The sequence below is a fragment of the Megascapheus bottae genome, chromosome 1 (assembly GCF_031878675.1).
Source record: "Megascapheus bottae isolate mThoBot1 chromosome 1, mThoBot2.hap1, whole genome shotgun sequence".
Classification (NCBI taxonomy): domain Eukaryota; kingdom Metazoa; phylum Chordata; class Mammalia; order Rodentia; family Geomyidae; genus Megascapheus; species Megascapheus bottae.
In genome coordinates this window covers 2,175,074-2,197,533 of record NC_143509.1, presented here as the reverse complement: position 1 = coordinate 2,197,533, position 22,460 = coordinate 2,175,074, and the positions used below count along the sequence as shown (strand labels likewise).

General features: G+C 58.8%; 3 protein-coding genes across 4 annotated transcripts in view; 1 reads left to right on the top strand and 2 right to left on the bottom strand.

Moving 5' to 3' along the window:
* Nucleotides 1-74: 74 nt before the first annotated feature.
* On the bottom strand, nt 75-5,536 carry Podnl1 (podocan like 1). 2 transcript variants are annotated; one of them, XM_090335946.1, is made up of 10 exons: nt 5,443-5,536; nt 5,012-5,239; nt 3,965-4,058; nt 3,609-3,673; nt 3,388-3,497; nt 3,002-3,158; nt 2,542-2,657; nt 1,364-2,021; nt 749-897; nt 75-640 (listed from the first exon to the last, which is right to left on the bottom strand). In XM_090335946.1, exons 1-10 carry the CDS (start codon nt 5,443-5,445, stop codon nt 406-408), a joined length of 1,815 nt encoding a protein of 604 aa, XP_090192072.1. In that variant the 5' UTR covers nt 5,446-5,536; the 3' UTR covers nt 75-405. The 2 variants fall into 2 exon arrangements, with proteins under 2 accessions (XP_090192072.1, XP_090192082.1); XM_090335956.1 differs by having other exon boundaries at nt 3,002-3,071.
* A 6,157-nt stretch (nt 5,537-11,693) lies between these two features.
* Nucleotides 11,694-18,683, top strand: Dcaf15 (DDB1 and CUL4 associated factor 15). Its single transcript, XM_090335969.1, has 13 exons — nt 11,694-11,859; nt 13,519-13,616; nt 13,712-13,847; nt 14,015-14,121; nt 14,197-14,336; nt 14,425-14,595; nt 16,691-17,125; nt 17,208-17,299; nt 17,373-17,501; nt 17,575-17,660; nt 17,992-18,096; nt 18,169-18,284; nt 18,365-18,683. Exons 1-13 carry the CDS (start codon nt 11,719-11,721, stop codon nt 18,418-18,420), a joined length of 1,812 nt encoding a protein of 603 aa, XP_090192095.1. The 5' UTR covers nt 11,694-11,718; the 3' UTR covers nt 18,421-18,683.
* A 38-nt stretch (nt 18,684-18,721) lies between these two features.
* Nucleotides 18,722-22,460, bottom strand: part of Rfx1 (regulatory factor X1) — a 21,938-nt gene continuing 18,199 nt past the window's right edge. The window contains exons 14-22 of the mRNA XM_090336141.1: nt 22,142-22,260; nt 21,947-22,056; nt 21,585-21,736; nt 21,405-21,502; nt 20,553-20,702; nt 20,167-20,375; nt 19,928-20,081; nt 19,786-19,831; nt 18,722-19,696 (exon numbers count right to left, since the gene is read on the bottom strand). Of these exons, the coding sequence (XP_090192267.1) occupies nt 19,527-19,696; nt 19,786-19,831; nt 19,928-20,081; nt 20,167-20,375; nt 20,553-20,702; nt 21,405-21,502; nt 21,585-21,736; nt 21,947-22,056; nt 22,142-22,260 (1,208 nt within the window). The 3' untranslated portion in view covers nt 18,722-19,526. The remainder of the gene's footprint in view (nt 19,697-19,785; nt 19,832-19,927; nt 20,082-20,166; nt 20,376-20,552; nt 20,703-21,404; nt 21,503-21,584; nt 21,737-21,946; nt 22,057-22,141; nt 22,261-22,460) is intronic.

Sequence of the window (22,460 nt, the reverse complement as noted above, 5' to 3'; positions counted from 1 at the left end):
TCTCCCGGGCCTTAACCCTGCAGCCCTCTCACACCCCAAAGAAGCCACTGGAGGGTCCCCGGGTGGGCCCCCAACCTGCGTGTGGAATAAACAGAGGGCCACACCCAGCCGGCTGTGTGTGGTGCTTGTTTCTTGTTCTGGGCTCCCCACCTCTACCCAGGAGGAGGGAGAGCCCGGGCTCCGGCCCCTGAGCTGTGTCTTTCTCTTGTTTTGTGCTTGTGGCAGTCCTAGGGCTTGAACTCAGGGCCTGGGTGCTGTCTCTGAGCTTCTTCAGCTAAAGGTTGACACGCTGTACCACTTGGTACATTCCCAGCTTTTTGCTGGCTCATTGGACTCCCCAGGCAGGACGGGCTTCCACCCTTCAGCCGTGATCGTGGGGCCTCAGCCTCCTGAGTGGCTGGGATTCTAGGCGTGAGGCGCGGGTCTGGCTGTCTCCTTCATCCTGATGCTTGTGGGTGGTTTGGGGTCACGATGAGGCTGGGTCATCTGTGCCATTCCCGAGTCAGGAACCCCCGCCCGTGGCTGGCGTGGCATGTGGACCAGGACCTGCTCCGGGTTCCCCGCCGTGTCCACCACACGCAGGTGCCTGAGCCCCACGAAGGCCTCGGCCGAGATGCTGGTCAGGTGCAATTTGTTGTCTCTGCCCAGACATGCGAGCGAGGAGCCGGAGTGACATGAGACCGTGGCTGTGGTGGACAGCCCATCCCATCCCACCCGCCGGACTGTCCGGCACCCCGGCCTGGCCCACCTGAGAAAGAGAGCGCGCAGGCGCGGTGTGCCCAGGAAGGCCTCGGGGCCCACCTGGCTGATGCGGTTGGACTGCAGGTGAAGCTCCTCCAGGGCCTCGGGCAGGTCGGGGGGCACAAAGGACAGCGCGTTGTGGCTTAGGTCCAGCACCTGGTAGGGGCACAGACAGTGCCATGGCCCTGCCAGCCTCCAAACCCCTCCCATCCCCCACCCCATCGTGGGGAGCAGATTCTTCTCCACCCAGGTAAACTGAGTTCCTACCTCAGACAACCCCCTCCCTCCCGCAATGGGTTGGCCATCCCACCAATCACCTTTTGCTGTTGTTTGAGACGCAGGGCCCCCCTCCCCACATAATCCAGACTGGCCTTCAGTTGATATCCTCCTGCCTTGGCCTCCCAAGGGCTGGGAGGGGGGAGGGGGAGACAGGAGGGGGGAGGAGGGGGCCCCACACCCAGCTACTTCCTCCCGCTTCCAGCACGCTCATTCACTTCTGCTGGCTCTGGATGGCGCTCTTGCTCCCTTGCTCCCCCTCTCCCTTCCCTAGGATGTTTTCCCATGGGATCTCAGGGTAGTGGGGGGGGGGGCAGGGACAATCCTGAACCTGCCCACCCCTGACCTGGAGTGCCGGAAGCTCGTGCCAGGTGCCCGGCCCAATGTCCCCAATGTGGAGTCGGTTGTGTGCCAGGCTGAGCTCCCGAAGCTGGACCAGGCCGGCCAGCAGCTCGGGCTCCAGGGCCCGCAGCTGGTTGTGGGGCAGATGCAGGGCGTGCAGGCTGGTGGGCAGTCCCGAGGGCAGCCGGGTCAGCTGGTTGCCCGCCAGGTTAAGGCTGCGCAGGGCACGCAGTGGGCGGAAGGCAAGGTGGTGCAGGTGGGCACTGGCCAGGCGGTTGTAGGCCAGATTGAGCTCAGCCAGGCCAGGCGTGGCCACCAGGTCCCGGGCACCCAGCTTTGCCACGTGGTTGTGTGGCATCACCAGGGCCTGCAGGCGGCGGGGCAGTGCCCGGGGCACACGGTCCAGCTTGTTCCCATAGACATGCAGTGTGTGCAGGTTCTTCAGAGGCCGCAGTGCCTTGGGGGGTAGCCCCGAGCCCCCCAGTTCATTGTGCTGGAGCAGCAGATACTGCAGGCCCCGTGCCCCCTTTAGCTGGGCAGCCTCCACCTGCCGGATGCGGTTCCGGCCCAAGTGCAGCACGGCCAGGGTCTGGGGCAGACCGGGGGGCACTGTGGTCAGCTGATTGTAGGACAGGTCCAGGTACTCCAAACTCTGAAGCTTGCTGCGGGGAGAGGGGGGCTCGGGGAGAGGCTCAAGGGGGTGATGGGGAGTAGACGTGATGCGGATGTTTTTATTTCTTCTTTTTTTTTTTTTCCTGTTGGTCCTGAGACTTGAACTCTGGGCCTGAGTGCTGCCCCTAAACTCTTTTGCTCAAGGCTGGGACTTTACCACTTGAGCCATAGCACCGCTTCTGCTTTTTGGGGTTTTTTTTTTTGGAGTGGTTAATTGGGGATGAGAATCTCACAGGGACTTTTCTGCCCTGGCTTGGCTTCAAACCACCGTGATCTTCAGATCCCAGCCTCCTGAGTCGCTGGGATCACAGGCATGACATTTAAACCATAAACTTCAGGACAAGATCCCGAGTCTGCAAGCGAACATGCCTGTTTTGGGCAGTAAGGGTAGCGCAGGCCTAGAATCCCAGCTCATCAGGAGGCAGAGGCAAGAAGATCACTGTCTGACCTGGGTCCCTCCTGGCAGCATAGAACTGTACCCCTTCACCCTGCCACCCCCAGGGGGCTCACCTGAAGGTGGTGGCATCCAAGCTACTGTCTGTCAACCGATTGTGCTGGAGATACAGCTCCCGGAGGCAGGTCTGCCGGTTCAGGGCTCCCCGGGGCACTTTAGAAATAAGGTTGTTCTGGAGAAGAAAGGAGAGGTTGAGACAAGAAAGTCTTTATAAAGTAGCTGGGTGCTGGTCCTGATGGCTCATATCTAGAATCCCTGGAGGCTGAGATTTGAGGATTGCAGTTCAAAGCCAACCAGGGCAGGACATTGTTTTCTCTCCAATGAACCACCAGAAAATGGTGGAAAGCGCCTAGAAGCATGTGTGACTTGAGCAAAACAATAGAAGGGACTAACAGAAATCTGGTTTGGGCTGCTGGAAGTTTGGGGGTGGGGTGGGTTGGAAACAGACAGCTCCACAGGCTAGAGCCCCCCCCAAAAAGCAGCAGGGTACAGGGATCTTAGGCTGAGGGTAAACACCTGTAGGTGAAGGCGCTGCAGCGAGGAGGGCAGGTTGGGTGGCAGGTAGCTGAGCTGGTTGTTGGAGAGACTGAGGATAGAGATGGCCTCTGAGCCCCGGAAGGCGTCGGGCGGCAGGCCTGAATTGCTCAGCTGGTTATTGTGTAGATACACCGACCTAAAGGGAGCCAGGCTGAGCCAATCGTCCCCCACGTGGCTTCCTGCACCCCAAGTCTGTCCATACCCCAGCTGTGGCTGTCTGCAGGTACCTGTGCCCCCCCTTAGGATTCCTCAGAGCCCCCAGAGACACAACTCGATTCCTCAAAATAAAAGAGGGTCTCTTTTGCTCTCCCTTCCCCCCAGAACAATGTTGTACCCCGAAGCTGTCCAAGGAAGCTTTGTGCTACCTGAGAGCCGGCTTCTCCCCAAAAGTGAGCGGGAAAATCTCCACGAGTTGATTAGCAGCCAAGTCTGCGACCCGCAGGGAGTGGGGCAGGAACTGGGGGGCCACCGAGAGCTGCAAGAACCACAGCCCTGCTGGTTCTGCTGCCCCCCCACACCTCGCACCCCTAACCGGTTGTGCTGTGTGTGGCTGGGGCAACCAGGACCCCCTCTGGAATGTACTCACCTTGTTGTGGGCCACATAGATGTGTTGGAGTTGGGTGAGTGATTCGAAGGCCTCTTCGGGTAGGCCTGGGGGGGGGTGGCAGAGGGGATGATGAGGAGACCCCCCCAGATTTGGGGGATTGTGAATCTGTGCTCTCTGCTACCTAGAACTGCCAGCTAGGCATTACAGTCTGCCCCCCCTTCCCCCACACACCCCCAAAACGACAGGTTCCCCCCCCCAAGCCCAGAGTTCCCATCATGCTCAGCAAGGGCAGTTGTGGGCATTGGCCCGGAGCTGCTCACAGGCCCAGGGGTGGGAGGGTGGGGGGACACAAGGATAGGGAGAATGATGGGAAATAGGGTGCAGCTCCTCCTCACCCTCGGAGGAGAGGAGATTGCCATGCAGATCTAGGGTGCGCAGGCCGCTCAGGCGGGACAGGTCGTTGTAAGGAAGCTGCTCAAGCTGGTTGTTCTGGGGGGGAGTGGGAGCCGTCACTTACCCCCATGACCCCTCACCCACAAGGCATGACCTCTAGCACCCCCCATCCATGCCATCTCCCCAAGATCCACATTCATGAAATGCAAACAACCAAAGGCACTGAGTGCCCGCCAAGCCCCACAGGCCCTGCCGGCTAAGGTGTCCAGGATTGGGGGTTCCCAAACGTGGGAACCCCAGCACCTCCCCTCCCACCCTCGGCTGCCAAATGTCCCTGAGAGCCTTCTCCAGCACCCCACAGCACCCCAACAACGACACCCAAACAACCCTCCCTCCCACCATCACTGTTTTCAGTCCCAGCATCTGTCTGTATCCCCATGATGTGTGTGTGTGTGTGTGTGTGTGTGTGTGTGTGTGTGTGTGTACACGGGGCTTGAACGCAGGGCCTGTGTGCTGTGCCTGAGCTTTTGTGCCCCAGGCCGGTGCTTTCCCCTTTGAGTCATTGCTCCACTTCACTTCCATGTTTTTGTGGCTTCACTGGACATGAGTCTCACAGACTTTCCTGCGCTAGCTGGCTTTTTCTTCTTCTTCTTCTTCTTCTTCTTCTTCTTCTTCTTCTTCTTCTTCTTCTTCTTCTTCTTCTTCTTCTTCTTCTTCTTCTTCTTTTCTCAGTCCTGGGCCTTGGACTTAGAGCCTGAGCACTGTCCTTGGGTTTTCTCAAGGCTACAGCGCTGTCATTTGAGCACCACTTCTGGCTTATTTTTCTGTCTGTGGTACTGAGGAATTGAACCCGGGTCTCCATGCATGCTAGCTGAGCACTCTACCACTAGGCCAGACTCCCGGCCCTGAACTATAATCCTCTCTCCACCTCTTGAGTGACTGGGGTTAAAGGAACCCAGGACTGACCACCAACTCCTCCCCATGCCCTGCACTTGCCCCAGCCAGCCTCACCCCATGCCCCCTCCGTGCCCCCCAGCCCTGGGCCCCACCTGTAAGTTGAGGTACCTCACGGCTTTGGTGATGTTTTCTGGGAACACCCGGAGGTCCAGGCCGGCGCAGTCCACTGTGTCCGCCCGGGGACAGGAGCAGCGCCAGGGACAGGCCCGGGGTGGGGGCTGCGAGCTCTCCCCAGGGTGAGGGAAGGCGGGGTCCTCCAAGCCCAAGCTAGGGGTAGATGGGGGGCCCAGCAGCAGCAGCAGCAGCAGCACACTTAACTGCTGGGAGCAGAGACAGGGGTCAGCACCCCCCACCCCACGGAGCCAGGGTTGTCATGGCAACCAGAGCATCTCCCCCCCTTATCCAAGGGGTGGCAGAGGGGAGGGGCAAGTAGGCATGGCTGACAAAAACCAGTGGACAGAGTTGGGGGGCAGGCAAGCCCTGCACAGGCACCCTCCCACCCCCTGCTGTTGCCTCACCTTACCATGATTCACCCCTGCTCAGCCTTCTCCCCCAAAGTGCCAACCAGGGCTCCCAGTGCCAGCCAGCCAGTCACCTCCTGGAGTTTCTGCCGCTGCCACCACCGCCCCATCTCTCAGCACAGCCACCCCCCTCTCCCCCCACAGAGGGATCTGGCCCCGCCCCTTCCCCTCCCCCCCAGGAGGGAGGGCAGGCAGCCCAATGGAGCCCTGAGGACAGAGGATAGACCAGCCCATCGCCCTGGGTCCCCCTCAGTCCCCCGCCCATCCCAACCACTCTGCTTTCGTAACTTCGGGCCAGCCTGGCCACAAGGACCAGGAATGTTTGAAGAAACGCTGACATTCGCCCTGTCTGGAATTTGGGGTGGGGAGAGAGGAGGGGTTTGAGCGTCCCCAAGGAGCTGAGGCCAGCAGCCAGAGGTCTGGGCTGCAGCCTGGCCAGCCTGGATGCCAGCCTCTGCTAACCTAATGACACCCTGATAGCCCCACCCCACATACCCTCGGCAACCTGGGAAGAAATGTCATGTGCTGAAGGCGTCTGGGGAGGTTGCCTGGGTACCTGGCCATGTCTCTAGACCTCAGGTTACCCCTCTGTGAAGCGGGGATAGGGTTGTGTCCTGTCTCACCAAAAGCCCCTGCCCAAGGTTCAAAGTCCCCGCCAAGCACCCCCCTTCTCCGGACATGACCAGCTCCTTCTCCTGCCCGAACCCCAGCTTTCCTGGGGATCAAATGCAGATGACAGAAGCACACGGCCTTCCAAGGACAGTCACAAAGCAAAATGGGGAAGATCAGAAAGTTCTAGGACTCCCAGAATACACTGGGGCTGCGACTCAAGGAGTCTGAGCGGGAGGGAGGTGGCCTCCCAGAAACAGAATCTGAGATAAAGATCAAGTGTTTTCATCTCTGTAAAGACAGAAATGGTTGGGGCAGCAGAAAGGGTGAGGGGGGAGAGAGAGAGAAAGATGAATAAAGGACAATCACATAACGAGGTTCTGTCCAGTGTTAGCCCTCAAAAATCATGTGACCTTCCAGGTGGGGCGAAGGCTGGTGGCTCACATCTGTCTTCCCAGCCACTCAGGAGGCTGAGATCTGAGGTTCACAGTTCTGAAGCCAGGTTAGGCAGGAAAGTCCATGAGACTCCTATCTAAATAAACCAGCTTTCAAGAAGTCCAGAAATAGGGCTGCAGCACAAGTGGTAGAGAACCATGGTTGAGTGGACAAGTTTCAGGGGACAGCACTCAGGCCCTGAGTTCAAGCTCCAGGACCCACCAGCACAAGCAAGAAAGAGAAAGAACACTTTCTTCTGGGCAGGAAAGGGAAGAAGAGAGTGGGGCGGGGCTAAGTGCAGGGAGACCAGGCCAGTGGCTTACTCACAGGGTCAGCAATTACCTTCCTAGCCAATCACCACCTTCCATTCTTCTGGCCTCAAGGATTGGTTCTAGGTGGATGTGTGCCCACCTCTAGACCAATGAGATTCGAACTTAGGGTTTTTTCTACTGATATAAGCATTGCAAGCAGGTTGCTACCTGAAAAGTCTTAGCACCACATGGAGAAGGCTGCTGGTAGAGTCAAGAGGTAGAGAGAGGCCGGGTACCTCAGCACATGCCTGTAATCCCAGCATTCTTGGCGGCTGAGGTTGTAGGATTGGAAAGTTTCAGGCCAGTCTGAGCAACAGAGGAAGATACCCAAGTAAGCAAACTAACCAATTGCTAGTGAGTACGGTATCTTGTGCCTGTAACCCCAGCTACTCAGGAGTCTGTGATCAAGAGGACGAAAGTTCAAGGCCAATGTAAGCAAAGAGTTGTCAAGACCCCATTTCAACCAATAAAAATCTGGGCATAGTCAGGTACCAGTGGCTCATGCCTGTAATCCTAGCTACTGGGGAGACAGATTTGGGAATCTCAGTTCAAAGCCATCCTGGACAGGAATGGTTATAAGACTCTTTTCTCTCCAATTAATAGAGAAAAAAAAAAAGCCTGAAGAGGAGCTGTGGCTTCTGGTGATAGAGCCCCAGCCTTGAGCAGAAACATCTGAGGGACCCTGAGTTCTAGTCCCAGGCCTGGAACAACATCAAAAATCTGGATACGGTGGTATAAGGTTATCATTCTGACTTGGAGGGAAGCATAAACGGAATTCAAGTGCAGTTGGCTCAGGAAAAAAATTGAGGACTATATCTGAAAAACAATGTAAAAGAAAACAAGCTGGTGGTGGGGGATGTGGATGTGATTAGGTGGTGGGTGTGGCTCAGTGGTAGGGGCGTGGTTTCATTGGAGGTGTGGCTCAAATGGTAGCCCACCTGCCAAGCAGACAGAATGCCCAGTCCTAACAAAAAATTAGAAGAGTGTGAAAAAGAGGTATTTAATACGCTACCAGGAAATGATGCTAAGACACACCGAGGGGCCTCCCCGTCTTTCCTTGAGACAGGCTAAGGCCCAGTGCCTCAGGAAGCCTCATCGGCCTGGCAGGCCTCCACGCTCTCTACTCCATTCTTGCTCTCTCCTCAGCCCTAGCATTGTTCATTGTTTAGCTGGATATATGGCTTCCTGTAATAAAGTTCATTTCCCAGACTCCCTTGCAGCTAAGTGTGGTCACGTGACCAAAGTCTCTCCACTCTTCTCTCCTTCATTTTCCTAGCTTTTTCTCCTTCCCTCCTTTTTTCTTTTCTTCACATTTGTCTATGTTATTCTTTTTTATTTTTTTTTTAATTTTTGTTGGTCATTGGGCTTGAACTCTGGGCCTGAGTGCTGTCCCTGAGTTCTTCAGCTCAAGGCCAGAACTCTACCTGTTGAGCCACAGCGACCATAAATATATATATATTGGGTATGGTGGCATGTACCTGTCATTGTTATTCTAGTTCTTCAGGAAGCAGAAATAAGAGGATTGAGGTCCAGTCAGTCAGGGAGACACTATTTGAAAAACAACTAAAGCAAAAAGGGCACTGTAGGGCTGGGAGTTTGGCCTAGTGGTTAAAGTGCTTGCCTAGCATGCATGAAGACCCGGGTGAGATTCCTTGGTACCACATATATAGAAAAGCCGGAAGTGGTGCTGAGGCTCAAGTGGTAGAGCTCTAGCCTTGAGAAAGTCCAAGGACAGTGCTCAGGCCCTGAGCTCAAGCCCAGGACTGGCAAAAAAAAAAAAAAGGCACTGTGCTGTGTCTACCTTAGGGCCCTGAATTCAAATCCCAGTTTCCCTCCCCCAACACACAATAACAAACAAAAACTATTCTAGTGGTCTCTGGTGCTGGCTATGGGGAAAATGGTAATTTCTAGTTCCCTCTACTTGTCTCAGTTTGTCTCATGAGCATTCTCCTTATATGGTTTGTGATTCATATGACACAAAGGCACATGTGTCTGTAACCCAATACTCATGCATGTTAATTGCATGAGTGATTAGAACCGTTGTCTGGAATGTGATATGTGATCAGAAAAATGAGGGAGTCCCTGTGCCCTGTTGTCTTTTCCTAGTACAGAGAGAAAGCGTGGGAGGTGGAGGTGGCAGGATCTCCAGGTTAAAGTCAATCTGGGCCCAAGTTAGTGAGAGCTTATATCAGGAACAACATAAAAGAAAAGGCTGGGGGCCGGGAGTTTGGCCTAGTGGTTAAAGTGCTTGCCTAGCATGCACGAAGACCCAGGTTCGATTCCTCGGTACCACATACATAGAAAAAAGCTGGAAGTGGTGCTGAGGCTCAAGTGGTAGAGCTCTAGCCTTGAGAAAGTCCAAGGACAGCGCTCAGCCCTGAGCTCGAGCCCAGGACTGGCAAAAAAAGAAAGAAAGAAAGAAAGAAAAGGCTGGAGAGTAGCTCAAGTGGTAAAACATTTGCATGACACATGCAAGGACAGAAAGTGGGGAAAGAAGAAAAGGAAGGAAGGAAGGAAGGAAGGAGAATGTGAAGAAGGAAGAAAGAAAGGAAGGGTGGTTGGGAGGGAGGAAGGGAAATAGTCCTTGAGACAGGCTAAGGCCCAGTGCCTCAGGAAGCCTCATCTGCCTGACAGGCCTCTGTGCTCTCTACTCCATCTTTGCCCTCTCCTCAGCCTGAGCATTGTTCATTGTTTAGCTGGATGTAAGGCTCCCTGTAATGAAGTTCATTTCCCAGACTCCCTTGCAGCTAAGTGTGGTCACGTGACCAAAGTCTCTCCACTCTTGGCCTGGGTGCTGGTGGCTCACGCCTGCCATCCCACATACTCAAGAGGCTGAGATCTGAGGATCCCTTCTCAAAGTCAGACTGGGCAGAAAAGTCTGTGAGACTCTTGTTTCCAAAGAACCAGCAAAAAGCTGGAAGTGGAACTATGGCTCAAGTGGTAGAACACTAGGCTTTGGCACAAAAATACTCAAGAAGCTGGGTGCTGGTGGCTTACACTTGTAATCCTAGCTGTTCAAAAGGCTGAGGTCTGTAGGTCGTGGTTCAAAGCCAGCTTGGACAGAAAAGTCCCTGTGAGACTCTTCTCTCCAATGAACCACCCAGAAACCAGAAGTAGAACTGGAGCTCAAAGTGGGAGAGCTCTAGGGTTGGGCAAAAATAGCTCAGGGACAGCACCCACAGCCCCAGTTCAAGCCCATGACCACCACTGACAATAAAAAGTTCAGGAACAGTGCCCAGGCCCTGAGTTCAAGCTCCAATATTGGCACAAACATTCAAAATAAATGATTGAAGCAAGGAACTGATTAAATAAAATGTGCTCTATTAAATGGAGACTGTAAAGATGTGGGAGAATTTTTTGACAAAACTCGTAGTCAAATAATTAATAAGTATGCTTGATCATGACAGCCCAGGGGCAGTGAGCCCACCTAGGGTCCAGCGTTTAGTTTATAAAGATATGACCTTTCTTCAACAAAAAAAAAAATCATTGAGCCAGGTGAGGTGGTTCACACCTGTAATCCTAGCTACTCAGGAGGCTGAGATCTGAGGATCGAAGTTCAAGCCAGCCTGGGCACTAAAGACTGTGAGACTCATCTCCAAACCTGAAATGGTGCTGTAGCTCAAGGGGTAGGGCAGTAGCCTTGAGCTGAAGAGCTCAGGGACAGCGCCTAGGCCCAGAATTCAAGCCCCGTGACCTACCAAAAAAAAAAATATCGACTGTGCCTGGAGGCCTTGGTGAGACGCAGGAAGTTCAGTTCTGGGTTCAGGGGTGTGTTGCTGTGTGATTATGAGGGAGAATGGTTGAGTGAGCAAGGCCTTTTAGAAAGGTACTTTCAGAAGTGGCGCTATGGCTCAAGTGGTAGAGTACTAGTGATGAGCTGAAGAGCTCAGGGACAGTGCCCAGGCCTAGAGTTCAAGCCTCACACCGACTAAATAAATAATAAAGGTACTTTCAAGGTCTGTTTTGTGTTGCTATACTAGATTACCATGGGCTGGGTGAGTGATTAGAGGTTTATTCAGGTCCCAGGAGACATTGTTTTATTATTATTATTATTATTTGCCAGTCCTGGCTTGAACTCAGGGCCTGGGCACTGTCCTTGAGTTTTCTCAAGGCTAGCGCTTGAGCAACAGCACCACTTTTGGCTTTTTCTGTGTATTTGACACTGAGGAATGAAACCCAGGGCATCGTGCATGCCAGGCAAGCACGTTCTACCACTAGGCCGCACTCCCAGCTCGAGACATGGTTCTAGTTCCACGAAAGATTCCATGAGAATGCACGGAGCAGACATTCCAACGGGATTCCTCTATAGAATGGCCCCGAACTCTCTGAGCCCAGTCTAGCCGTTGAGATCTCCTCTCAGCGGCATGACGGTCTAAGATGCTTTCATGGAATCCCTCCTTTATTTTTTTATTTTTTTTAAGCTCTTTAAGTCCTTTTCCTTGCCTGGGCCTATCCTGGGCTCTCTGGGATGCTCCTGAGGCCCCTGATCACCCCCCTTGGACGCAAATGGTCCGCTCTGAGTCTGGACCACAGGTTCTTACGCTCCGCCCACAGCCCTGGACCGCCTGTGGTCTCCATAGAAACTCAAGAGCCACTGCGGGGCGGGGCGACGCTGAGACGGACAGGAAGTCCACCTATGGAGTTACAGCTTTTTGGATCGAAGCGAGCAAATGGGGCTTTTGATTGGTTCATCCTTGAGGGAGGGCGGGAACATCCTTGAAGGGCTAGCAGGGGGTGGGGCTGGTGCAGTCTTGACCAATCAAGATGCAAGATGGCTTTGATAGACAGGCGTAGTGGGAAGAGGCCGGGAGCGCAGCCCTTCACCCAACCGACGGGCGGTTGCTCAGAGAAGGGGCCAATCAGAAGGGAGAGGGGGTGGGGCTAAAGCGCCGGTTGCTCCGGAAGTGGAGGGAGGGGGTGAAAATGGCGCCCAGCTCGAAATCGGAGCGGAACAGCGGGGCCGGGAGCGGCGGCAGCGGCGGCGGCGGCCCGGGTGGAGCTGGGGGGAAGCGAGCGGCGGGGCGGCGGCGGGAACACGTCCTCAAGCAGCTGGAGCGAGTGAAGGTGAAGCGAGGCGCCGGAGGGGAGCGCGCGGAGGGCGGGAAGGCGGGCCGAGGGAGGCGGCTGAGGGAGGACGTCCGCGGGGTGAGGGGTGGGGGCGGGAGGCGGGGCTCCGGGGTGGGCGGGCGGCCGGGCAAGGGGGCCTGGGACCCCCGCGGGCCCGGGGGGCCGGCGTGGCGTTCAGCGCTGGGGGCCCCGGCCTTGGGGGCCCGGATGGCGGCTGCCCCGGTGTGGCGGCCTCGGAACGCGGGGGTCCCGGGGGCCTCGGAACGCGGAGATCCCGGAACGCCGCGGACCTCGGAACGCGGGGGCACCGCGCGGAAGGGGCGAGCGTCCCGGCGCTGCTCCCCGCCCCCCTCTGCCGACCCTCGGGGACCAGACCCGGGCTTCTCCGTCCGATCACTCCCACCCCGCCACCGCTCGGGGAGTCCCCGCACCCCCTCTTCAGTGGGTGGGGAGCTTTCTCCGCGGGGCCAGGTCTTCCTCCCCCGCTCAGCAGCTTCTTCGTGGCTCCGATCGCGTCTCCTCCTCGGACTGGACGTCTCCCCCCCTCCACCCCCAGGAGCGCAGGGGGGGCCACATCCCTGCCCAGGTGGGCCCTACCTGGGGCCAGCCGGTGCCCTCGGGCAGTCCGGCAGCCTGGCCCGGCAGGACGGTGTCTCCTTTGGACTGGAGCCTCCCACCAAGCAGGGCAGTCTCCTCCCCCAGCGGGCGCTCCCTGGGCAGGGCTGTGGCTCTGCTCTCAGAGCCGTGGAGCTCCTTGGGGCTGGGATTGCCTATCAGCCTGGGCCTGGCCCTCACAGCTGCTTCCTCCTCCATCAGACTGTGGTCTGTTTGAGGGCAGGCCTGCCTCTGCCATTAGGCAGGGAGCTTCCCAGACGAGGGCCTGCCATCAGATGGAGGAACTTTTGTGAGTGTGTTTCTGTGTGTGCGTGCCAGTACTGGGGCTTGAACTCGAGGGTGGCATTCTACCACAGCTTTATTTCCAGCTTTTGGGTGGATAATTGGAGCTAAGAGTCTTACATACCTGCCTCTGCTGGCTTCAAACCAGGCTCTTCGGGTCTTCTGAGCAGTTAGGATGACAGGCCCAAGCCAGGGGGCCTGGTAGATGGGAATCTCTTGAAGGCAGAGCCAGATTTTCTCCACCCCACTGAGAAAATAAAGACCTTGGGTGCTCGGATCCTCCCAGTGGCCAACTTGTGTTTGTGTGCTCTCTGAAATCCGTCAGTGGTGGCATTTTGGAGGATGCTATAGTCCGATGCAAGGTGGCAGTTAGTAGAGAAAGTATCAGGCAGGAATTACGTTATGGACCCTCTAGGAACCAGGCCTGAGTTCTGCTGAGGCCAGGGCAGGCTGGTTGAGGCTAGAGGGTTGGGGCAGGGGGTGGGGCATGGCCCTGTGGTAGAGGTATGCACAGCTCAGTGCCCCACTGCAGCATCTGGGTCAGAAGCCAGATGCCCCGCAAGGGCCATGGTGAGAGAGGACGCTGAGAGAGTGGATAGGATCTAGGGCCTCGGTCCCCCGAGGCCCAGGTGTGGAGCGAGTGGTACACACAGGCCCGCCCCCCGAACCACCCTGGACCACTGTGCTGGGCAGGGAGTGCTCGTAGGAGAACTGTGCCTGGGAAGGCTGGTGCTCAACAAGCCTGGTGCTCCTCCCCAGATCAGTGGGCAGCTGTCCCCTCGCCTTTTCCGGAAGCTGCCACCCCGAGTCTGCGTGTCCCTCAAGAGTATCGTGGATGAGAATTTTCTCTATGCAGGGTGAGGCTCAGGCTGGGCTGGAGGCCGGGGGGCTGGGGGGGGGGGGGTTCGGAGGCCAGTCTCACCTGGCCGCTGTGTCCCCGTGCATCCCGCAGACACATCTTCCTGGGCTTTTCCAAGTGTGGCCGCTATGTACTGTCCTACACCAGCAGCAGCGGGGACGACGACTTCTCCTTCTACATCTACCACCTGTACTGGTGGGAGTTCAACGTCCACAGCAAGCTCAAGCTGGTAGGTGCCTCACTGCCCTCCGTGGCTCTGCTTGGGCTTGTAGTGAAATGACCAGGCCCTCTGGGGGGAGGGGGGCGTCCCCTGCAATGGTCAAGGGGTACATGGCCCAGCGTGGCACCGCCTCTTGGGCCCCTCTTCACCCCACGCTGACCGGCGCCCGCCACCAGGTCCGGCAGGTGCGGCTCTTCCAGGACGAGGAGATCTACAGCGACCTGTACCTGACCGTGTGCGAGTGGCCCAGCGATGCCTCCAAGGTCATTGTGTTTGGCTTCAAGTAAGACCGGGTGGGGCAGGTTGGGGAGTGGGCGGGGCCTGGTGGGCAGGGCACTGAGGTGGTGCCGCCCCCCAGTACACGCTCGGCCAATGGCATGCTCCTGAACATGATGATGATGAGCGACGAGAACCACCGGGACATCTATGTCAGCACAGTGGCAGTGCCGCCCGCCGGCCGCTGCGCCGCCTGCCAGGAGGCCAGCCGGGCGAACCCGGGTGAGCAGCGGGCCCTGGAGAACGCTTGTACACTGGTGACAGGGCACCCCGGGCCCTGAGCTGAGCCAGGCGCTGTGTGTCACTGCAGGCGACCCAAGCGCTCATTGCCTGCAGCACGGCTTCATGCTGCACACCAAGTACCAGGTGGTCTACCCCTTCCCCACCTTCCAGCCTGCCTTTCAGCTCAAGAAGGACCATGTGGTCCTGCTGAACACCAGCTACTCCCTGGTGGCCTGCGCCGTCTCCGTGCACACAGCAGGTAGGTCCCAGGTCCCCTGTCCCTAAGCTCTTTTGCTCAAGGCTAGCTCTCTACTACTACTCCCCCTACCCCACCCCCACTCCTGGGGCCTGGACTCAGGGCCTGAGCACTGTTCTTGGGCTTTCTTCAAGGCTAGCTCTCTACCACTTGAGCCACAGCACCACTTCCAGCTTTTTCTGTGTATGTGGCACTGAGGAATCGAACCCAGGTCTTTGTGCATGCTAGGGAAGCACTCCACTACTAGGTTAAACTCCCAGCCTAGCACTCTACTGTTAAGTCACAGCTTTACTTCTGGCTCGTTCTGTGACTTAACTGGAGATAAGAGTCTCACAGACTTTCCCTGTTCAGGCTGGCCTTAAACTGAGACTCAGATCTCAGCCTCTTGACTAGCTAGGATTTACAGGTGTGAGCCATCAACTCTTTCTTATATTATTTGTATAAAAGATAGCAAAAAAAGGGCCGGGAGGGGGCTGGGAGTTTGGCCTAGTGGTAGAGTGCTTGCCTAGCATGCACGAAGACCCGGGTTCGATTCCTTGGTACCACATACATAGACAAAAGCCGGAAATGGTGCTGAGGCTCAAGTGGTAGAGCTCTAGCCTTGAGAAAGTCCAAGGACAGGGCTCAGGCCCTGAGCTCAAGCCCAGGACTGGCAAAAAAAAAAATGGGGCCAGGAGTTTGGCCTAGTGGTTAAAGTGCTTGCCTAGCATGCATGAAGACTTGCGTTCGATTCCTCGGTACCACATACATAGAAAAAAGCCGGAAGTGGTGCTGAGGCTCAAGTGGTAGACCTCTAGCCTTGAGAAAGCCCAAGGACAGTGCTCAGGCCCTGAGCTCAAGCCCACAACTGGCAAAAACAAACAAACAAACAAACAAAAAAAAAGGGCTGGGAGTTTGACCTAGTGGTAGAGTGCTTTCACGAAGACCCGGGTTCGATTCCTTGGTACCACATACATAGAGAAAAAAAAAGCCAGAAGTGGTGCTGTGACTCAAGTGGTAGAGCTCTAACCTTGAGAAAGCCCAAGGACAGTGCTCAGGCCCTGAGCTCAAGGCCCAGGATTGGCAAAAAAACAAAAACAAACTTGGTTAAGGTGACAGACATTAGTAACTCCAGCTATTCAGAAGGTAGATATAGGAGAACTGCATTGTGAGGCTAGCCCTGAGGGAAGAAAGAAAAGCTTGAGATCCCATGTGAACAACCAGGCCAGGTGCCTCCGAGTCACACCTAGAATTCTCCCTACTTAGGAAGCTAAGATGTGAGGATCATGATTCAGAACCATCGGAGAAGTCCAGTCCATGAGACTTTTCAGTTAATCACTAGAAAGTCAGAACAGGAAGCCTGGCCTCAAGTATTAGAGCAAAAATGCCAAGCAGAGTGTGAGGTGCTGAGTTCAAGTTTGTCAGCACACAGGAAAGAAGATAAAAGATGGGTGCTGGAGCAGGGAGGGGTTTGGGGGCATGGCAGGGGGCGGGCACAGCCTGGGGTCCCACCCCAGGGGTAATGAGCCAGTGCTATGCTGCAGGCCACCCTGCACATGGCCAGAAGGACCATGTTGGGGAACCAGAACTGGGGAGGCAGACAGTACAGTGGCATCTGAGTAGCACTTTGTGTGTGCGTGCGCGCGCAGCACAGGTATGTCAGCTCCGCACCACACTAAATGCTGTGAAGATGGCAGCGGAAGGAGCAGGTCTGGTCAGTGCAGGACACCTGTCTGCCCTGACTGCTGGGGCCGTCTGCCAGGCCCCACACCCTAGCCAGCACTGGGTGGCCATCACCCCCACGACCTTGGCCACAGCTTCTGAGCCTCCGTCTGGGGTCACAGGCCCGTCTCCTGGGCCGCTGGGTGGGCACGGTACGGGCCTGTGCGTTTACACCATGCACACGTGTGTGTGTGGCGTGCAAGTGCACTGACTGGCTGCACATGTGTCTTGGTGGCATGCATTCCATTTTCCGCGGGCTGGTGTTGGCTGTGTGCACCTGCATGATCCTTCAGGTGTGGCCCGATTTGTGGGAACCCCAGGCAGGCAGTGGGGGGGTGGGTTGGAGCCATTCTGACCTTGAACTCTAGTGACCCTGCCACCCCATCCTTTCTTGCAGGAGACAACAGCTTCTGCCAAATTCTGTATGACCACAGAACCTCGCCGCCAGCCCCGCCCATCCCCCCTGCTCCCCCCAGCCCCATGTCACCCCAAGCCCTCCCCGCCCTCAGCCCCGAGGCAGCCCCCACCCTGCCCACTGGGGTCCCTGAGCCCTCGCCCGCCATCGCCAAAGCCAAGGAGTTTGTGGCCGACATCTTCCGCCGGGCCAAGGAGGCCAAGGGGGAGAGCCCCGATCAGGGCCCGCCACCCTCCAGCCCTGTTCCTTCCAGCAGCCGTGGCCGCGCCCCGTCAGAGCCCCCGACCCCGGGTGGGGAGGGGGGACCCCCAGACGGTGACCCCATGCCCGAGGCATCTGTGCCCGAGCCTGGCTACGTCAACTATACCAAGCTGCACTACCTGCTGGAGTCAGAGGAGGGCGGGGAGTCCGGCCATGGTGAGCGGGAAGCCTGGGGCAGGTGGGCCGCCCCCCCCCCCCCCCCCCCCCCGCTGGTACTACCCTGTCCCCCCCCACCCAGAGTTACAGGATGACAAGATCTCACTGCCCTTCGTGGTCACTGACCTCCGTGGCCGACACCTGCGGCCCATGCGGGAGCAGACAGCCACGCAGGTGGGTATGGAGTGGTGGGGGCTGCCTGGAGGGGGGGGCCTTCCTGCCTGACCGCGCCCCCCCCCCACCCCAGGGCCAGTGCCTGACGGTGGAGCAGCTCACGCTGGATTTCGAGTACGTCATCAACGAGGTCATCCGCCACGACGCCACTTGGGGCCACCAGTTCTGCTCCTTCAGCGACTATGACATCGTCATTCTGGAGGTGCGACCTGGAGGGCTGCAGGGCCCTGCCGGCGGGAGCCCCTCAGAGCCACTCACTGTCTTCCCCAAACCAGGTCTGCCCGGAAACCAACCAGGTCCTCATCAACATCGGCCTGCTGCTCCTGGCCTTCCCCGCGCCCATCAAGGAGGGCCAGCTCCGGTGAGTGCCACCCCCACCCCCCAGGCCAGGCCAGACCCGCGCATCGTAACCCCACACACTCAGGAGGCAGAGAGCCCAGGATCATGGCTCAGAGCCAGCAGGGCAGCCAAGTCCTTGAGACTCATGTCTCCCATGAACCAGCAAAAAGCTGTGGCTCAAGTGGTAGAGCGCCACCCTTGAGTGGAAAGAGCCCAGGAACAGTCCCCGGTCCCAGCACTGCACAAAACAAAATCCCTTGTGTGAGGGCCAAGCTGTGGTCACCTCCACGCCCCCCAGGGACAAAGCCCACGCAGGGACTCAGTGGTTCCACGGCGTCCTCTCTCCCTCCCAGACCAAAGACCTATCACACCAGCCTCAAGGTGGCCTGGGACCTGAACACGGGCATCTTCGAGACCGTCAGTGTGGGTGACCTCACGGAGGTCAAGGGGCAGACCAGGTGAGGCTGGGGGGCTGGGCTGGGGGAGGCAGCGGACCTGGGGTCCCGAGCATCACCGACCCCCGCCCCCAGTGGCAGTGTGTGGAGCTCATACCGCAAGAGCTGCGTGGACATGGTCATGAAGTGGCTGGTGCCCGAGGGCAGCGGGCGCTATGTCAACAGGATGACCAATGAGGCGCTGCACAAAGGTGGGTACGGTGCCAGCCCCGCTCGGGCACGGGAGGGCATGGGGCCCCAGAGGTGCTGAGTGCTATCCCTGTCCCCGCAGGGTGCTCGCTGAAGGTGCTGGCGGACAGCGAGCGGTACACGTGGATCGTGCTGTGAGGGTCCCCGGACCCCGACTCAACTACCTCCGAGCCGAGCCCCACCCACCCGCCCGCCTGCTGGGGACTCCCCCGCGACGGGCTGCGGGAAGGGGCCGGGCGGGCCGCGCCTGGTGGCCCTCGTCTGGATGCATTTTTATTTATGCCTATTTAAGTTGTGGGGGGCGCCTGCCTTCCCCGCCCCCCTGTGCTGGGCCCCGGGGAGTCCGGGCCTGCGCCGCCCAATCTGGCTCCTGTTCACATAATAAATGCTTTATTTCCGAGCGCGCCCCGCCGAGGCCCCGCAAGCACCGCACAGCACGTAGACAGCGCAGTTTATTGTTTAAGAAAGACTACAAAAGGTAGAAAACCGCCTGCACACTAACTAGCACACGCGACGCCACGCGGCCGCAGCTCGCCAGACACAAAATAGCGACTTTGTACAACAGGTCGTCGTCTTTTTTTTTTCCTTTTTGTGATTTTGTCTTTTTTTCTGTTTTTCTTTTGCCATAAACACCTATCTCACAGGTTGAAAACACTGAGAAAACCGGAACAGATAAGGCCATGATGGTAGGGGAGGGAAACCAAGTTACCGACTCGGCTCACACGCGGGCACGGGCCTACTAAGAAGTCGGGGTCCACGGCATGGCACGGAGGGGCGGGCGCCGGCCGCTGCTTTCTTTGGAAGCTGGAGGCCCTGCACCTCCCCGTCCTCGGCGGCGGGGCCCAGCCACGGCCACGAGGCGACACCCTCAGCTTTAATTGCACTTAGACCAGGAAGGGGGGAGCGACGGGGCGCTGCTGCCGACTGGGGGTCCCGGGGCGCGGGCCCCGCCCGCCCGCGCCTGCCCAGGGCACGGCCAGCGAGCAGAATAAGTTATCAGTTCCACGGGGGACCGAGTTCCACGGGAAGGGGGGAGGCGCGGCGGCTGCCCGGGGGCTGCGGGGGGCCTTAAGGCACATCTTTGTGTGTTGGGGTTCTGCGGCCAGTGATTGTGCGCACCCCACGGGGGCCATGCCTTCGGGGTCGCCCAGGCTCCGCGCCGGGGCAGGAGGGGTGACGGCGCAAGCTGTGAGGGGCCGTGGCGCGGAGGGGCGCGCGGGGGGCGGACGGGGGCGGCCGCGGCCTTAGCTGGACGGCAGCGCCTCCACGAAGAGGCCACGCGCGTCGGTCCGCGCCAGCTTGGCGGGCGGCTCCAGCGCCTCGGGGCCCAGCGCGGGGGACTCGCTGCCCGCCGCCAGCGAGATGTCCTGGGGCAGCTCGTCCTCGCTCTCCTCCTCCTCCTCCTCCTCCTCGTCTGGGGACAGCGACCAGGCCCGGCTCAGCACCCCGGCCGCCCTGCCCGCCTCTCCACCCAGGCCGCGGGCATGGCGACGCCTTGCCTACCTTTATCCGCGTCCAGCGGGTTCAGCGATGTGGCCAGGTTGGCGAACTGCAGGGAGGGGAGAGAGCGCGTGAAGGGCGAGGGGTTCGCGTCCCGGGCCGGCCCAGCGCCCCCCGCCTGCCCGCCCCAGCCCGCCGCGCGCACCTCGCCCATGACGGCGATGGGGGTCTCGCCCTTGGCCTGGGCCACGCGGTGCTCGATCAGGTAGTACATGTACTCGTCGTACAGCAGCCGGATGAGGTGGAACGAGCCGAAGCTGGCGGCGCTGCGCAGGGTCAGGTCCCGGATCACCATGGAGCTGCGGACCCAAGGGGCCGGCCAGGGTCAGGCCCCGCCGCCGGGCCTCGCCCGCCCGCCCGCCCGCCCCGCCCCCCACCGCACACCTGTAGAAGGACCACTTGAGGAGGAAGAGCTTGGCCGCCTTGGGGAAGCCGGAGCTGCCCTGGTAGGGCTTGAGCACCTGGCTCACCACGCCGTCCAGCCAGGCCGCCCACTGCTCCAGCGAGTTCTGCTGCTGCAGCGTCACCTTGAAGTCCTGCTCCAGGCGCTGCACCACGCGGTCCTCGCAGCGGCACACCCACGAGGCCTGCTCCTGTGGGCATGGCGGCGGCCCGCAGCAGCACAGGCAGCGGGGGCTTCAGCCTGGGCGGGCTGCGGCCTGGTGCCCCGCCCCGGCCCCGCCCCCGCCGCGCCAGGCCCCGCCCCCGCCGGGCCAGGCCCCGCCCCGCCCCCGCCGGGCCAGGCCCCGCCCCCACCAGGCCCCGCCCACCTGCACGTTGGCGAAGTCCACTCGGTTGAGGTCGCTCAGCATCTGGTTGATCTGCGCCGTGTTCTGCAGCACCGCGCGGGCCGCCTGCGCCAGGTGGTTGAGCGACGTGTAGCGCCGCAGCGTCTGCGCGAAGGCGCCAGCCGCGGCCACCTGCGTGCGGGATGGAGTGGGGGGATCGCAGGGTCCGCGGTCCCAGCCGCTCCCACCCACCCTTCAGTCACCTTCAGTCCTAGCTGCAATTTCCCTGTCTTTAAAATGAGAATGAAGCCGGGCTCACGCCTGTAATTCTAGCTACTGGGCGGGCTAAGATCTGGGTACTGAGGTTCAAAGCCAACCCGGGCATGAAAGTGGGGAGATGCCCACCAAAAAGACCAGAAGTGGTGCTGTGGCTAAAGTGGCAGTGCACTAGCCTTGGGCACAAATGCTCAGGGAAAGCACAAAGGCCCCGAGTTCAAGCCCCAGGATCAACCAAAGACAGGTTTCTAGTTCTGAGCTCCCATTGTGCCCTGGGTTGGTTATTTATTTATTTATTTATTTATTTATTTATTTATTTTTTGCCAGTCCTGGGCTTGAGCTCAGGGCCTGAGCACTGTCCTTGAACTTTCTCAAGGCTAGAGTTCTACCACTTGAGCCTCAGCACCATTTCTGGCTTTTTTCTATGTATGTGGTACCGAGGACTCGAACCCAGGTCTTCGTGCATGCTAGGCAAGCACTCTACCACTAGGCCACACTCCCGGCCCTGGGTTTTTATTTTTTAGGGTACTGTCTAGGTATAGAAACACCACCAAGTGGCTACAGGAGGAAGGGCCAGCGCTGCCACCTGCCAGCCCGCAGCCGCGCACCCAGGCCCACCTTCACCCGCAGCATCTCTTCCGGGATGTTCACCATGGCATGGGTGAGCCAGCTTTCCAGGCTCTTGGCAAAGTTGCGGATGGCTTGGGTCAAGGCACCTGGGGGGGACAGGGGGAGGGGAGAGTGGGTGGGACTGCGGCACCTGTGGAGGGGCGGGGACGGGGGGGGGGGGGCACTCACTGGGGATGGGGCGCAGCACATCCGGGATGAGGACGTCCACCAGACCCTGGTACAGCAGGTGGTCACAGTGCTTGGTCCAGTGGAGCACAGGCTCGAACTTGGACAGGAGCACCAAGCTGGCCTTGGGCAGCCGCTTCTCGGCCTCGTCCTGCCTGGGGACACCCACCCCATGGCCGAGGTCACTCCCAGGCCCTGGACCCAGGGTTGGAAGGGCACAAGCACTTCCCACTTCTGCACTCCACATGATGGGGTCCCCTCGAGAGGACTCACCCTGACATGCTGTCGTGGAGGCGGGTGAGAGAGCATGCACACCCCATAAACTGCAGGGGTTCCCCCCCTCCCCCCCTCCCCGGGGAACTCACACGGCCAGCGATGGTGCCTCGCTGGGCTGGCTCAGGTTGTACCTCCAAAAGGTCTTCCATAGCGTCTCCACCAGCGTGAACTGCAGGTTCACCATGACGTCCACGATGGCCTGTGGGGGGAGGGCGCTGAGGAGGGGCGGGGACAGGGTGCCCCTCCCTCCCGCGACTGAGCCCCTGCTCCCCCGGACACCCTACCTCACAGTGCTCCCGGTACAGGACCTGGAAGGCCTTGATGTCACCGGGCCCCACACCCTCAGGCAGCACTTTGCCCTGCAGGTCCAGCTCCGTGAAGTCTGGGAGAGTCCGGGAGGCATCTGGGGACAGAAGGCCCTGTAAGATCCCTGCTTGTCCCCTGGGACACTGCTTATCCAGGGCCCCATGTATCGGAGGGTTACAGAGATCAGGAAGGGAGAGGAAATCTGCCTTCTGGTCAGCTTCCTTGCTGGGCAGTGGCCCGGGCAGGCCCTCGGGACAGGGGCTTGGGTCTAGGCACTGAAGGTCAGGACCAGGCCTA